The sequence below is a fragment of the Hemiscyllium ocellatum genome, chromosome 13, assembly GCF_020745735.1.
Source record: "Hemiscyllium ocellatum isolate sHemOce1 chromosome 13, sHemOce1.pat.X.cur, whole genome shotgun sequence".
Lineage (NCBI taxonomy): Eukaryota > Metazoa > Chordata > Chondrichthyes > Orectolobiformes > Hemiscylliidae > Hemiscyllium > Hemiscyllium ocellatum.
Window position 1 is genome coordinate 3,497,791 of NC_083413.1, and position 14,969 is coordinate 3,512,759.

The window sequence follows — 14,969 nt, forward strand, 5'->3', positions numbered from 1 at the left end:
TCATAACCCCTAGTAATTGAGTCCCCCACTCTGGGAAAAAGGTTCTTGCTATCCAACCTGTCTATATCTCTCATGATTTTGCTGACCTCAATCAGGTCCTCCCTCAACCTCCATCTTTCTAATGAAAATAATCCTAGTCTATTCAACATCTCTTCATAGCTCGCGCCCTCATACCAGGCAACATCCTGGTGAACCTCCTCTGCACCTTCTCCAAAGCATCCACATCCTTTTGGTAATGTGGCAACCAGAACTGTACGCAATATTCCAAATGCAGCCGAACCAAAGTCCTATACAACTGTAACATGACCTGCCAACCCTTGTACTCAATACCCTGTCCGATGAAGGAAAGCATGCCGTATGCCTTCTTGACCACTTTACTGACCTGTGTTGCCACCTTCAGGGAACAATGGACCTGAACATCCAGATCTCTCTGCACATTAATTTTCCCCAGGACTTTTCCATTTACTGTATAGTCCGCTCTTGAATTGGATCTTCCAAAATGCATCCCCTTGTATTTGCCCAGATTGTGCTCCATCTGCCATTTCTCTGCCCATCTCCCCAATCTATTTATATTCTGCTGCATTCTCTAACAGTCCCCTTCACTATCTGCTACTCCATCAATCTTAGTGTCATCTGCAAACTTGCTAATCAGGCAACCGATAGCTTCCTCCAAATATATATATATATCTTATATATCACAAACAACAGTGGTCCCAGCACGGATCCCTGTGGAACACCACTGGTCACAGGTCTCCATTTTGACAAACTCCCTTCCACTACCACTCTCTGTCTCTTGTTGCCCAGCCAGTTCTCTATCCATCTAGTTACAACACCCTGGACCCCATGCAACTTCACCTTCTCCATCAGCCTACCATGGGGAACCTTAGCAAACACCTTACTAAAGTCCATGTATATGACATCTAGAGCGTTTCCCGCATTAATCAACTTTGTCACATCCTCATAGAATTCTATTAAGTTTGTAAGACATAACCTTCCCGCACAAAACTAAGCTGCCCACTACTGATAAGCCCAAAAGATGATAGTTTATTGTTCCTGCTGGTTCTTTTCAGCCTTTAACACCACTGATAATCATCAAACATCTAATCCTGTGGCTGCATTTGTATCTGTCCCAGCCCTGGTCATACAAATCTATTAATGGGTTTTTCCACTCTTCCCCGACAGTCATCTCTGGCGTCACGTAACCCGGAATTCCTACTGGTTCTATCCATTCATCATTCAAATGCTGCACCTCAGTGATATAATGTGTTAGAAACCCAGAATCAAGCTTTATGGGCATGTTTTGATGTACATTTACTTCTTCTGTCTCTTATTTTGATTACAGAACTACTGATCAATTCTGCAGTTGCTTGATCAACTATCAAGTGTTAAACAATTTTTAATTTCTTCCCATTTGCTACAAGCTTAAATTATCCTTCCTCCTGTTACATCATGCAAGCTTTTTATTTAATATTCTGTCAACCAGTTTGATTGCCACTTTAGTCTAAATTAAGTTAAGCAGAACCGTGACAAGCTGCATAATCCAGAAATAATTTTCCTTCCCTTGTCACACATTATTGAAGTCATTTTCCCTCATTGCTAAAATTTTAATCCATAGACATTTCTCCTCAAAAATAAACTTTTCTAGTTTTATCCAAGTCTGCCTTCTCAAAATTACAATGTATTCAGCAAGCCAAGTCCTATTCTTATTCTCTCTAGACTTTTATTACCACTCCACTCTTGACTGTTCGATTGAGTCGTTTACCATTCCCAACACATTTCCAGATTTTCACTATGTCACTTCATCATCATTTAGGTAATTTCCTTTAGTTGTATCCCCTATCATATCAACATTGGCTCTCCTGATAATGATCTATTCTGTTTCCACCATTCTGACTTGTTTTCGTTGTCACTTATTCCTCATTCTACAAGCAATCCATCTTCTAGTGCTCCCTGACAAAATGTATCCAGCTTAGTTACTCCTTTCCTAACTTCTAATATTTGGTTTCCTTTAGTTTATGTTGCCACATTCCCAAATTATCAGCTCTTCACAGCTTCTTTTGAATTAAATGAATGATTACAAATATAAGTTGCAGCAGAAAGTGTGCCAGAAATTGTTCATTAAGCTAGTGCAAAATGTCCATATTGTTCAACAATTAAACCCAGCCTTTTACTTCTTATGTGCCTTTGAATGTTGAAATGTAGGTCCTGCAGGCTGTAAAGGCAGTGAAGGACTTGTTGGGAAACGAGGTTTGCCAGGAAGTCAAGGTGTCCCAGGAACCCCAGGTAAGACCCTTCTGTCCTTTACAGTCATTTAGCTAAAATCTACACTGGAATAGAAAATTCTTGGAAGCTAGTCCCTGTTGCACTGGCACTATCTTCCTGGAGGAATACACTGTTGACATGTGTAAATGGAATTTTTATCATAATTCCAGTAAAGTAGCATAAGTGGAGATGGGCAATTTACAGCATTTCCCAGCCTCAATCTGTGCAACTGTTTGGAGACTTAAGGCCCAGCTTGATAACCTTTGTACAGTAATGGATTGCTTTGTACAGTTTCATAAACTAAATAAAAGTTTTTGGTTTAGGGTTGATTTGTATAATTTAGTGTTCCAATATAAAGCTCAAAGCAAGATGAGCACATATAGGGAATTCCAGTCTGGAAGGCAGCACTTCCAAGTAGCAACAATTTTCCTTCAGCTAAAGCAGGAATTATGCTCATTATTGTGGAGTATAGTTTACTAATGAAATTATTAACTACAGGAATTCAGAATGAGAACAACAGTGAACCTATCAGTACTCAGCTTTATAATGGAAGAAATCTGACAGCAGAACATAGAACATTACAGCGCAGTACAGGCCCTTCAGCCCTCGATGTTGCTCCGACCTGTGAAAATGATCTGATGCCCATCTAACCTACACCGTTCCATTATTATACAATTGTACGTCCAATGCCCACTTAAATGCCCTTAATGTCGGCAAGGCACTGGTACAGGTAGGCCGTTCCATGCCCCTACTACACTTTGAGTAAAGAAGCTACTCCAATATCTGTCCTAAATCTATCACCCCTCAATTTAAAACTACGTCCCCTTGTGCTAGCCTCACCATCCGAAAAGAAAGGTTCTTACTGTCCACCCTATCTAACCCTCTGAATATCTCATACATCTGAAGTAAGTCACGTCTCAACCTTCTTCTCTCTAACAAAAACAGCTAGTTCTCTCAGCCTTTCCTTGTAAGACCTTCCTTACATACCAGTCAATATCCTAATAAATCTCCTTCGAACCCTTTTCAAAGCTACTACATCCTTCCTATAATGCGGTGACCAGAACTGCACGCAATATTCCAGGTACAGCCTTACCAGTGCCTCGTACAGCTGAAGCATGACCTCGTGGCTTTGAAACGCAATCCCCCACCAATAAACGCCAATTTACCATATGCCTTCTTAACAACCCTATCAATCTGGGTGGCAACTTTCAGGGATTTATGCACCAGGACACTGAGATCTCTCTGTTCATCCACACTGCCAAGAATCCTACCATCAGCCCACTATTCTGCATTCCTGTTATGTCTTCCAAAGTGAGCTACCTCTCACTATGAAGATGCCAGTGTTGGACTGAGGTGTACAAAGTTGAAAATCACACAACGCCAGGTTTTTGTCCAACAGGCTTATTTGGAAGCACGAGCTTTCAGAATGCTGCTCCTTCATCAGGTGGTTGTGGAGAAGAAGATTGTAAGACACAGAATTTATAGCAAAAGTTTACAGTGTGATAAGTTATATCAACTTAACAAGAAACTTGGCAAACAATCCAGGTCTTTTTCAATATATAATTTCAGTTTGTGAAGAGGCCTTGAAGTCAAAACAAAATTGTTCAGCCTGTGTGGTATCACAAACTGTATAGCTTTAACAACTCTTGGTGACTCTTGAAACATTCTAACATTTCCACAAGGTTAATTCAGATAACTGTGAAGTGCTGCATTTTGGGAAAGCAAATCTTAGCAGGACTTATACACTTAATGGTAAGGCCCTAGGGAGTGTTGCTGAACAAAGAGACCTTGGAGTGCACGTTCATATCTCCTTGAAAGTGGATTCGCAGGTAGATAGGTTAGTGAAGAAGGCATTTGGTATGCTTTCCTCTATTGGTCAGAGTATTGAGTACAGGAGTTGGGAGGTCATGTTGCGGCTGTACAGGACATTAGTTAGGCCACTGTTGGAATATTGCATGCAATTCTGGTCTCCTTCCTATCAGAAAGATGTTGTGAAACTTGAAAGGGTTCAGAAAAGATTTACAAGGATGTTGCCAGGATTGGAGGATTTGAGCTATAGGGAGAGACTGAACAGGCTGGGGCTGTTTTCCTTGGATCGTCAGAGGCGGAGGGGTGACCTCATAGAGGTTTACTAAATCATGAGGGGCATGGATAGGATAAATATACAAAGTCTTTTCCCTGGGGTCGGGGAGTCCAGATCTAGAGGGAATAGGGTTAGGGTGAGAGGGGAAAGATATAAAAGAAACCAAAGGGGCAACCTTTTCACGCAGACGGTGGTATGTGTATGGAATGAGCTGGGAGAAAGTGAGGACTGCAGATGCTGGAGATCAGACCTGAAAATGTGTTGCTGGAAAAGCGCAGGAGGTCAGGCAGCATCCAAAGAGCAGGAGAGTCGACGTTTCGGGCATGAGCGATGGTCTGGCGATGGAGGAGTCCAAGGACCTGCATGTCCTTGGTGGAGTGGAGGGGGAGTTGAAAGTGTTGAGCCATGGGGTGATTGGGTTGGTTGGTCCGGGTGTCCCAGAGGTGTTCTCTGAAACGTTCCACAAGTAGGTGGCCTGTCTCCCCAATATAGAGGAGGCCACATCGGGTGCAACGGATGCAGTAAATGATGTGTGTGGAGGTGCAGGTGAATTTGTGATGGATATGGAAGGATCCCTTGGGGCCTTGGAGGGAAATAAGGGGGGAGTGTGGGTGCAAGTTTTGAATTTCTTGCGGTTGCAGGGGAAGGTGCCGGGAGTGGAGGTTGGATTGGTGGGTGGTCCAACCAACCCAACCACGCCGTGGCTCAACACTTCAACTCCCACTCCACCAAGGACATGCAGGTTCATGGACTCCTCCATCACCAGACCATAGCAACACGACGGCTGGAGGAAGAGCGCCTCATCTTCCGCCTAGGAACCCTCCAACCACAAGGGATGAACTCAGATTTCTCCAGTTTCCTCACTTCCCCTCCCCCCACCTTGTCTCAGCCAAATCCCTCGAGCTCAGCACCGCCTTCCTAATCCGCAATCTTCTTCCTGACCTCTCTGTCCCCACCCCCACTCCGGCCTATCACCCTCACCTTGACCTTCTTCCACCTATCGCATTTCCAACGCCCCTCCCCCAAGTCCCTCCTCCCTACCTTTTACCTTAGCCTGCTGGACACACTTTCCTCATTCCTGAAGAAGGGCTCATGCCTGAAACGTCGACTCTCCTGCTCCTTAGATGCTGCCTGACCTGCTGCGCTTTTCCAGCAACACATTTTCAGCTATGGAATGAGCTGCCAGAGGAAGTGGTGGAGGCTGGTACAATTGCAACATTTCAGAGGCATTTGGATGGGTATATGAATAGGAAGGGTTTGGAGGGTTATGGGCCGGGTGCTGGCAGGTGGGACTAGATTGGGTTGGAATACCTGGCCGGCATGGACGGGTTGGACCAAAGGGTCTGCTTCCATCCTGTACATCTCTATGACTGTATGACTCTAAGAGTGTGTGTTCTAACCTCACATCTTTAATACATTATCTGAGCTGAGATGTCACTTTTTTTTTGTGAAACCTTAAGTTATCTCGAGTATGTGATTCACATATTAATGAACCAAAACTTGCAACCCATTCTAAAAGGTGAAGGACATAACAGCAATCTAGATTTGTTCAATATATTGTTTTAATTGCATGACACTGTGATCTTGTTATAAATTCTATGTCTTATGATCCTGCCCCACTAGTTACCTGCTGAAGGAGCAGTGATCTGAAAGCTAGTACTGTTTGGACTATAAATCTGTTTGGACTATAACCTGGTATTGTGTGATTTTTAACTTTGTCCACCCCAGTCCAACACTGGCACCTCCACATCATAACATTTCCACACAAACGCAACTTATCACAAACAACTTACATGAAAAAACATGACAATCTCTTTTGGACAGATGTAAAGGGATCCTTCCTGCTTCTGAATTCATATACAGCTGTGAAATACTATGTGGTGGCATTACTGAAGTGCTTGTGGCAAGTTAATGTTACAGGTAGTTTGACATCACTATCTGGCTCTCTCCATTCTTTGATGCCATCCACAAAGTCCAAGTCACGATTCTGATGGAATACTAATAAACCTCAATTACCTGAAGGGCACAGCAGGGAGTATTTCGTTCAGTTAATTGAATTCCGGATAATCGAATGTTGGCAACATATAGTTAGCCAAGCATTGGGACCTTGCAATCTTGTTTGGATAATCCAAAATTGGTTAATTGAATGCCGGATAATCGAGGTTCCTCTGTACTCCCCACTTGCCGTGATGGGTGCAGATCCAACCTTACTCAAGAAATTTGACACCATCAAGGGCAAAGCATTTTACCTGTTTGGCACCACGTCTACAAGTACCCACTCCCTGAACCACCAATGCTCAGTAGCAGCACTGTGTACTATTTTCAAGATGCACTGCAGAAATTCAAAGATCCTTAGACAGCACCTTCCAGCCCTAACCATTTCTATTTGGGACAAGGGCAACAGAAACATGAGAACACCACCAGATGCAGGTTCCCCTCTAAACCATTCACCATCCTGACTTGGTAATATATCACCATTTCTTCAGTTATGCTGAGACAAAATATCGAATCCTTTCCCTCAGGATATTGAGGGTCAACCTAGAGCTGGTGGACTGCGGCAGTTCAAGAAGGCAGCCCACCACCATCTTCTCAATGTCAATCAGGGACAGGCAACAAAAGCTGGCCAGCCAGCAAGCCCCATGTTCCACAAGTGAATAACTAAAGTACAATTCTTTAGTTTCACACAATTCAAGGCCTTAGCAACATCATGGTTGTTATTTGTAATGTATGAAGGTAAAAGTAAGTGTACTCAAATTAAATGTTTCTTATTGCTTTTTTACCCAGCTCTCACACCATTGAAAGTAATTTTGTTTTTTTTTATTTCTTGTTCAAAGTTTTTATTCCTATTTTTGATATCCCAAATCCAATATAGGAATGCCAGGACGCCCTGGTCCACCAGGATTAACAGGTGCAAAGGGCAGGCAAGGACTTGATGGCATTCCAGGACCTCATGGACTGAAGGGAGATCCAGGTGAGCCAACCTGCAAAAGGATTTTGAATTCATCTTCAATAACATTTCCTTTCGAATGTCAAGCTTATTAGCTAGATGCTCAATAAACATTACTGGTAGATTACATTGAAAAAGCACATAAATTTCTTAGAGTTCAACAGGGTAGGTGCAGGAAGGATGTTTCATCTGGCTAGTAGAATGGGGTTGGAGGAGGTGGCTAGGCAAGGAGACACAGTCTCAAACTTCCAGTCAGTCATTTAGACCTGAGATGAGAGAGAATTTCTTCACTCAGAGTGTGGTAAATTGTTGGAATTATCTACCCCCTCCAAAGGCTGTAGAGACTCCGTCACTAAATTTAAGATAGCGATCAATAGATTTCTAGATAATCAAGACATCAAGGGTCATGGCAAAACTGTAGGAAAATGACATGAAAGTAGAATATCAGCCATAGTCTAGTTGAATGATGGACAAGGCTTGAAAGGGCACTACCACTGCTCTACAAGAGGGCACTTTAATTTTAGTTCAAGCTAAATACAAATATTTCTTCTCACCTGCAGGTTTACCTGGAAGAGGACATAAAGGCCAACCAGGCCCATGTGGACAATCAGGTCAGATTAACATGTACATGTGAAAATTGCAATTTCGCTGGATAACATGTTAGTGACAAAACTCCTCACACTAGGAGTCTATGATATTTGCATCCACAGATTTCAATTATTGACATGCTATCAGTAAAGAAAAACTGTTTGCTGTCATTGCTTGTGTGTAAAATGACTGCGCAGACGCTGATATCCATTCACCAAAACACCTTTAATTTACATGTGCACAGTACATGGGCTCTGACCAGCTAGCTCAGGGCCAATCCCTAGAACGATTAGACTGTCCAAATCTCCTGGTTATCTCTGTCAGTCAGGGCTCCCTGGTTGCCCCAGGTTAACAACCCCAATAAAGGATCTCATACTCAATGAGATTCACCTAGCCCTCACTCCAAACACTACAATGTGTCACATTGGTGTTCACATTATTTGAAATTTATATTTTTCTTGAATTGAAACAGGTACCAAAGGAAATTCGGGGCCTCCTGGTGATGAGAGCGAAGTAGGTCCTCCTGGTCCACGAGGTGACCCTGGTCGTCCTGGGCCTACTGGTCTCTCTGGTGAACCTGGCCCGCCTGGTCCTGCAGGAATGAGTATTCAAGGTCCCAAAGGAAACAGAGGGCCTCAAGGCGCTCCTGGGCCCGCAGGTAAAATCGAGTAGCTATACCTTATAGCTTCTTAACTCTATAAATTAAAATGCTGCGGAGGCTAATTTTGCCAACAAGAATGGGTTGGGAGAGAAATGTTTAAAAAATCAAATCCAATCCCAACCTGCATCAAACTTGGTGGCTTCTAGTTTTAACGAAGATGCAGAGAAAGAGTGGGTTTCAAGTGGGCGAACTGTTCCAAATTACCTATTTATTCAGAAGAGGCACAATTAACAATAACAGTTTCTAAGGAGGAATTTGCTACATCTCCAATATTTCAGGTACTAACTTAAAGAACCTGTGGATTAAATGCACTCTCCCAGCAGTCAAGATGGCAGCGGGTAGGACACTCCAACTGGAGCTCCTCTGCTCCTTCTTGTTTCCTTCTCTTTCTTTCCCCTCTTTGGTCATGGCAGGTCCTGGCCTGGTCTCTCAGTGACTTATGATGAGTCCCAGCTCAGTCTCTCCACTGCTTGTTGGCAGATCTCGGCCCAGTCACTTGGTAGTTTATGGTAGCTCTCAGCTGGTCTCCCAGTGGCTAGTGTTGGCCCTCGGCAGGTCATAGCAAGTCCTGTTCTCTCAGCGGCTTGTGGCAGGCCCCACTGTGGTCTCGGCGGCTCAGGACAGGTCCCGGCCCAAACTCTCAGCGGTCCAGCCTGGTGTCTCGGCAGCTTGTGGCAGTTCTTCGCCTGGTCTCTCAGTGGCTAGTGCCAGGTGCCGACCTGATCTCTCATTGGCTTATGGCAGGTCCCGGCCTAGTCTCTTGGAGGGTCCCGGCCTGGTCTCTCAGCAGCAGCTCATGGTGATTTCTCAACCCAGTGTACAAGTTGATCCTGCCCGAGCATGTTCCTGAGGCACCAGGGGAGATCGGGGAGGCGACAGTGTTAGCAGCAGCAATTTTATCTGTGGTGGCAGCATCAAGAACAGACAGCAGTGCAAGATAAGAAGAGGACTCATCAAAGACTGTTAAACTTGCAACATGCTCCTTTATTTTCCTTTAAGTTACGGAAAACTTTGATGTAAACTATTAAATATTTGCTTATACTAAATGCTTAACCTTTTTAAAACTCTAATTTCTTGTACTACTTTGTATCTAAGCTTTTTTGTACCTAGCTACCTTGGTACCTAAGATGGCACCATGTGTGAAAACATTATATACTTTTCACTGTTCTCCTGGACATGAGTACACATGACAATAAAAACCAAACTTGTACTTTTCCAAAGTGACAACTGAAGTTTTCAAATGTTATACTGATACAATTATAAGAAAAAGTTACAAATGCGATTAAACACAAGTCTAACTTGCATTGTGGTGCCATGGAGCAGTTTAGCATTGCCAAATTATTTGATTAGTTTACTTTCATTGATTGAATTGTTACAATGGCTGTGAATACAATTGGATATTTTATAACTGATGTCCTTACCATCTCAATGGAGAATCTAAAGAAGGTACTTAAGAAGGTCACTGGTATTGAAACATTAACTGTCTTCTCTTCATAGATGCTACCAGACCTGCTGAGTTCCTCTGACAATTAATGGTTTTGTTTCAGAAGCTACTGCAGCCCTTGGGTGTGGATTAATAAGTTGGGGGGCCCTAGAAGTGGAATGAAAGGTGCAGGATGGAGCATTCATCCTCTTTCCAATCCCCTGTCTTTACATGAGGATGTCAACATGGTCTTCTCAACTCAAAGCCAATTAATAGTGTTATGAAGATGTGGGTGTACTGTACCTTTAAGAGAATTAAAAGCTAATAGAACTTACCTGACACAGCACCAAATGTTCTGAATAAGATATAATGTAACATTTGTCAAACAACTTGATTAGCTGATTGCCTGGAGATGACAAAACAAATTCAAATTGGGCCAATCAGTTTAAATTATACCTCAAAAAATACCAAACTCCAATCAAGTTTGAATTTAGTATAGTGACAATCTTAAAAACCAATGACACAATACAATGCTTTGGGGGTATAAGACTGGGGAAAATGGAACAGTTGGGGGGGGGGGGGGAAAGAACTGCCAAGCCACCAGCATCTAGATTAGAGTGGAGCTAGAAAAGCACAGCACGTCAGGCAGCATCCGAGGTGCAGGAAAATTGACGTTTTGGGCAAAAGCCCTTTATCCCGATGCCATTTTCCTGATCGATGGCTTTTGCCCGGAAAGTCAATTTTCCTGCTCCTCAGATGCTGCCTGACCTGCTGTGTTTTTCCAGCACCACTCTAATCTTGACTATGATCTCTAGCATCTGCACTACTCACTTTTGCCTAAGCCGCCAACATCTGCAGATTGTCCGGTGAATAGCTCTCTTAAAGGTACCTTTATCGATCAGTAATCTGTGAAATAGAAATCCCTAAGAAGAAGAAACAAAGACCGAGGAAGATATAAAGAAAATATTCAATATCTGGCTGGTTTTGAAAATTTGTATTTTGGTAAATCTTAATCGGGGTATTTATTGGACTAGTATTATAGAAGGGGAAGGTAAAAGGTTAGAGGAAGGAGTTGTAAATAGTTGTTAGTTTATTATTCTTTGTTATACTTTAAGAAATAAAGTTGTTAACTTTTACTGGAAATAGTTCTTGACCTCTCGAATTTTCACAGATTACTGCACGGGATAAATCTTTTCTGTGTTGATAGTTTAAATTAAGCAGAAGGGTTTACTCCCTGTTGTAATAATAGCCACTTCGCATACTGCTGACAGAGGAGGGCTGCACTGTTTGGGGAGATTGCCCGGATAAAGCTGACAGCTTTCATGAAGGCTGGGATGGAGTTGGAGGGATGTTCCAAACAGGCATTCTGTGGCCCATGGAAGATTCTCTTCCACAACCTCCTGCATCCCACCCTCTCCCTCCCAGTAGTGGCCTCCTCTACAAGTGACACTACTGAGATGCCAGCCCTCTGATTTTACAAAACCTATCAGAGGCAGGATCTCAGTTACTGCCTGATTGTCTTTCCATTTATTGGTGCTTCTGAAAATGACAGCGTTGGGTTTGCCATTGATTTTCAGCCCGATGTGTCAATATTTAGGAAAAATATATATGAAATAAGTAAAATAATTTAGAATATTCTTCTAAGTAATTTAATCTGCTCTTCACATTCAGGTCCTCGTGGACTGAAGGGATTACTTGGACAGCCAGGACCAGAATGTCTGAAGGGGGATAAAGGATCATCTGGTCTCTCAGGATTTCAAGGCAACCCAGGTGACAGGGGTGATCCAGGTGAACAAGGACAACCAGTAAGAAACTTGTCAAATATATTGTGTGTATAGTTGTGATGGAAGGCACAATTCCATTTATGACCAAATTAACACACTATTTGAAGTGAGAAAGGGGATATTTAAAAAAAAAGACTTACAGCCTGTTCAGTTACAAAGCCATTTCGTAGTTCATATCACAAAATAACATCTAATATTGCAATAAGGTGCTTTATATCTTTGCCTTTGGAAGAAACCTAGAGGGATGAGATGTTAATCACTCTTCACAATAAGGAGGCATGCAATAAATTAGTGGTCAGAAAATGGTGTGCCACATATAGTCTCATTTCTGATATGCTGAAAAAGAAGTGAGGAAAGTGTGTCCACTTTGGATGCTGCCTGACCTGCTGCGCTTTTCCACCAAACATTTTCAGCTCTGATCTCCAGCATCTGCAGTCCTCGCTTTCTCCTAGCATTTCTGATCTGCACTGAGACTCCTGTCAGAAGAGGGAAGTCAGCTCATCATGTCTTACATGGAATGAATTTGAATATCTTGAACGTAATTCCTAATATGTGGACTCATTATACCAAAATAACTATAATTCAGCAACATGTAGTATTAAATGGAAAATTTTCTACTCTGGGCATATAACTATAAAATTGTATCAAAAACAATGATTGGAAAATAATGGTTGGAATGTACTTTTTGCTGACTTCTGCTCTTGGGATTCACCACAGAGTGCTTAAATTTAAGAAAACCTCTACTCAAATGAGGAGAAAGTGAGGACTGCAGATGCTGGAAATCAGACTCAAGAGCGTGGTGTTGGAAAAGCACAGCAGGTTAGGCAGCATTTGAGGAGTAGGAGCATTGATGTTTCGGGCATAAAGGTAAAAACAAGGAGTGCAGATGCTGGAAACCAACCCGAAACGTCAATTTTCCTGCTCCTCGGATGCTGTCTGACCTGCTGTGTTTTTCCAGCACCACTCTAATCTAGACTCTAGTTTCGGGCATCAGCCCTTCATCAGGAATGAGGCTTGTGGGTTGGGGCTCAGAGATAAATTGGAGGGGTGGTGGGGTTGGTGGGGTAGCTGGGAAAGCGATAGATGGGTGAAGGTGAGGGGGAAGGTGTTAGGTCTGAGAGGGCAGTGACGGCTGGGTCCGGAGGGTGGTGCCAAGTTGGAGGCTTGGGACTGGGATAATGTGGGGGGAGTGAAATGAGGAAGCTGTTGAAATCCACATTTATCATGCGTGGTCGTAGGGTTCCCCGGGTAGAATATGAGGCTTTACTCCTGCAGGTGTCGGGTTGAAACGGTTTGGCGATGGAGGAAGCCCAGGACCTGCATGTCCTTGATGGAGTGGGAGGGAGATTTGACGTGTTCAGCCACGGGGAGGTGGGATTGATGGGTGCAGGTGTCCCAGAGATGTTCTCTGAAATGATCTGCAAGAAGGCGTCCTTTCTCCCCAATGTAGAGGAGACCACACCGGGTGCAACGGATGCAGTAGCTGACATTGGTAGAGGTACAGGTGAATTTCTGATGGATGTAAAATGATTCCTTGGGGCCTTGGATGGAGGTGAGGGGGGGTGGGGGGGTGGGGGGGGGGGGGTGGTGAGGGGACAGGTTTTGCAATTCTGCGGTGGTAGGGAAAGGTACCAGGAGTGGGGCGTGGGCTGGTGAGGGGCGTGGACCTGACGAGGGAGTCGCAGAAGGAACGGTCTTTTCGGAACACTGATAGGGGTAGGGAAGTAAATAGATCCCTGGTGGTGGGATCCATATGGAGGTGGCGGAAATGACAGAGGATGATGCGGTGTATGCGGAGGTTGGTGGGGTGGAAGGTGAGGACCAGGAGGGTTCTGTCCTTGTTACGTTGGGAGGGGTGGGGTTCAAGGGCGGTGGTGTGTGAAGTGGAGGAGATGCACTGGAGGGCATCATCAAACACATGGAAAAGGAAGTTGTGATCATAGAAGAAGGAGGCCATCTGGGACTTTGAGGTAGGATTGGTCTTCCTGGGAACAGATGCAGCGAAGGTGGAGGATTGGGAATAAGGGATGGTGTTTTTACAGGAGGAAGGGTAGGAGAAGGTGTAGTCTAGGTAGCTTTTGGAGTCGGTGGGCTTGTAGTATTTGTCTGTGGTTGGTTGGTCACCAGAGACGGTGATGGAGAGGTCCAGGAAGGGGAGGGAGGTTGTCGAGATGGTCCAGGTGAATTTGAGGTCGGGGTGGAAGGTGTTGGTAAAGTTGATGAACTGTTCAACCTCCACATGGGAGCACAAGGAGGCGCCAATGCAGTCATCAATGTAATGGAGGAACAAGTCGGGGTGGTGCCACTGTAACTGCGGAAGATGGACTTATCCAACAAAAAGGCAAGCATAGCTGGGTCCCATGCGGGTGCCCATGGCTACCCCTTTGGTTTGGAGAAAGTGGGAAGATTGGAAGACAAAGTTGTTGAGGGTGATGGCCAGTTCATCCAGGTGGATGAGGGTGTCGGTAGAAGGTTGGGACGGCGTGAGAGGAAGAAACTGAGCATTTGGAGACCTTCATCATGGCGAATCAATGTGTACAGGGACTAGATGTCCATGGTGAAGATGAGGCTTTGGGGGCCAGGGAAACAAAAATCTTGGAGGAGGTGAAGTGCATGGGTGGTATCATGAATGTAGGGGACTAAGGGGAACAGGACGGTGTTGAGGTAAGAAGAGGTGAGTTCTGTGAGACGGGCACTGGCTGAGGCAATGGGTCGACTGGGGCAGTCAGATTTGTGAATCTTAGGAAGGAGGTAGGAGTGGGCAGAGCGGGGTTCATGGGAGGTAGGACCGGACAGTGCAGGGTTCATGCACAATGAAGTTGGAGGCTGTGGTTGGGAGATCCCCAGAGGTGGTGAGGTTGTGGATGGTCTGGGAGATGATAGTTTGGTGATGGGAGGCGAGGCTGTAATCAAGGGGGTTTCCTTGGTGTGTGGGCGGGTATCTTGGTTAAAAAAAATAGGCACGGAGTTTTTCACGCACCTTTCTTCCACCCCACCAACCTCCACATACATCGCATCATCCTCCACCACTTCCGCCACCTCCAATCGGACCCCACCACCAGAGATATATTTACCTCCCCACCCCTATCCAAGAAGACATTCCCTCTGTGATTCCCTCATCAGGCCCACACCCCGCAACAGCCCACACCCCACACCTGGCACCTTTCCCTGCCACCGCAGGAATTGCAAAACCTGCGCCCACACCATTCCCCTCCCCTCAT

The 14,969-nt window shown here is 44.4% G+C and overlaps 1 protein-coding gene across 1 annotated transcript in view; it reads left to right on the forward strand.

The window, feature by feature from the left end:
• The window catches only part of LOC132821747 (collagen alpha-5(IV) chain-like), a 276,828-nt gene that overhangs the window by 220,527 nt on the left and 41,332 nt on the right, over window positions 1–14,969 (forward strand). Inside the window, exons 39-43 of the mRNA XM_060834471.1 lie at window positions 2,203–2,283; window positions 7,218–7,316; window positions 7,853–7,903; window positions 8,353–8,538; window positions 11,636–11,769. Of these exons, the coding sequence (XP_060690454.1) occupies window positions 2,203–2,283; window positions 7,218–7,316; window positions 7,853–7,903; window positions 8,353–8,538; window positions 11,636–11,769 (551 nt within the window). The remainder of the gene's footprint in view (window positions 1–2,202; window positions 2,284–7,217; window positions 7,317–7,852; window positions 7,904–8,352; window positions 8,539–11,635; window positions 11,770–14,969) is intronic.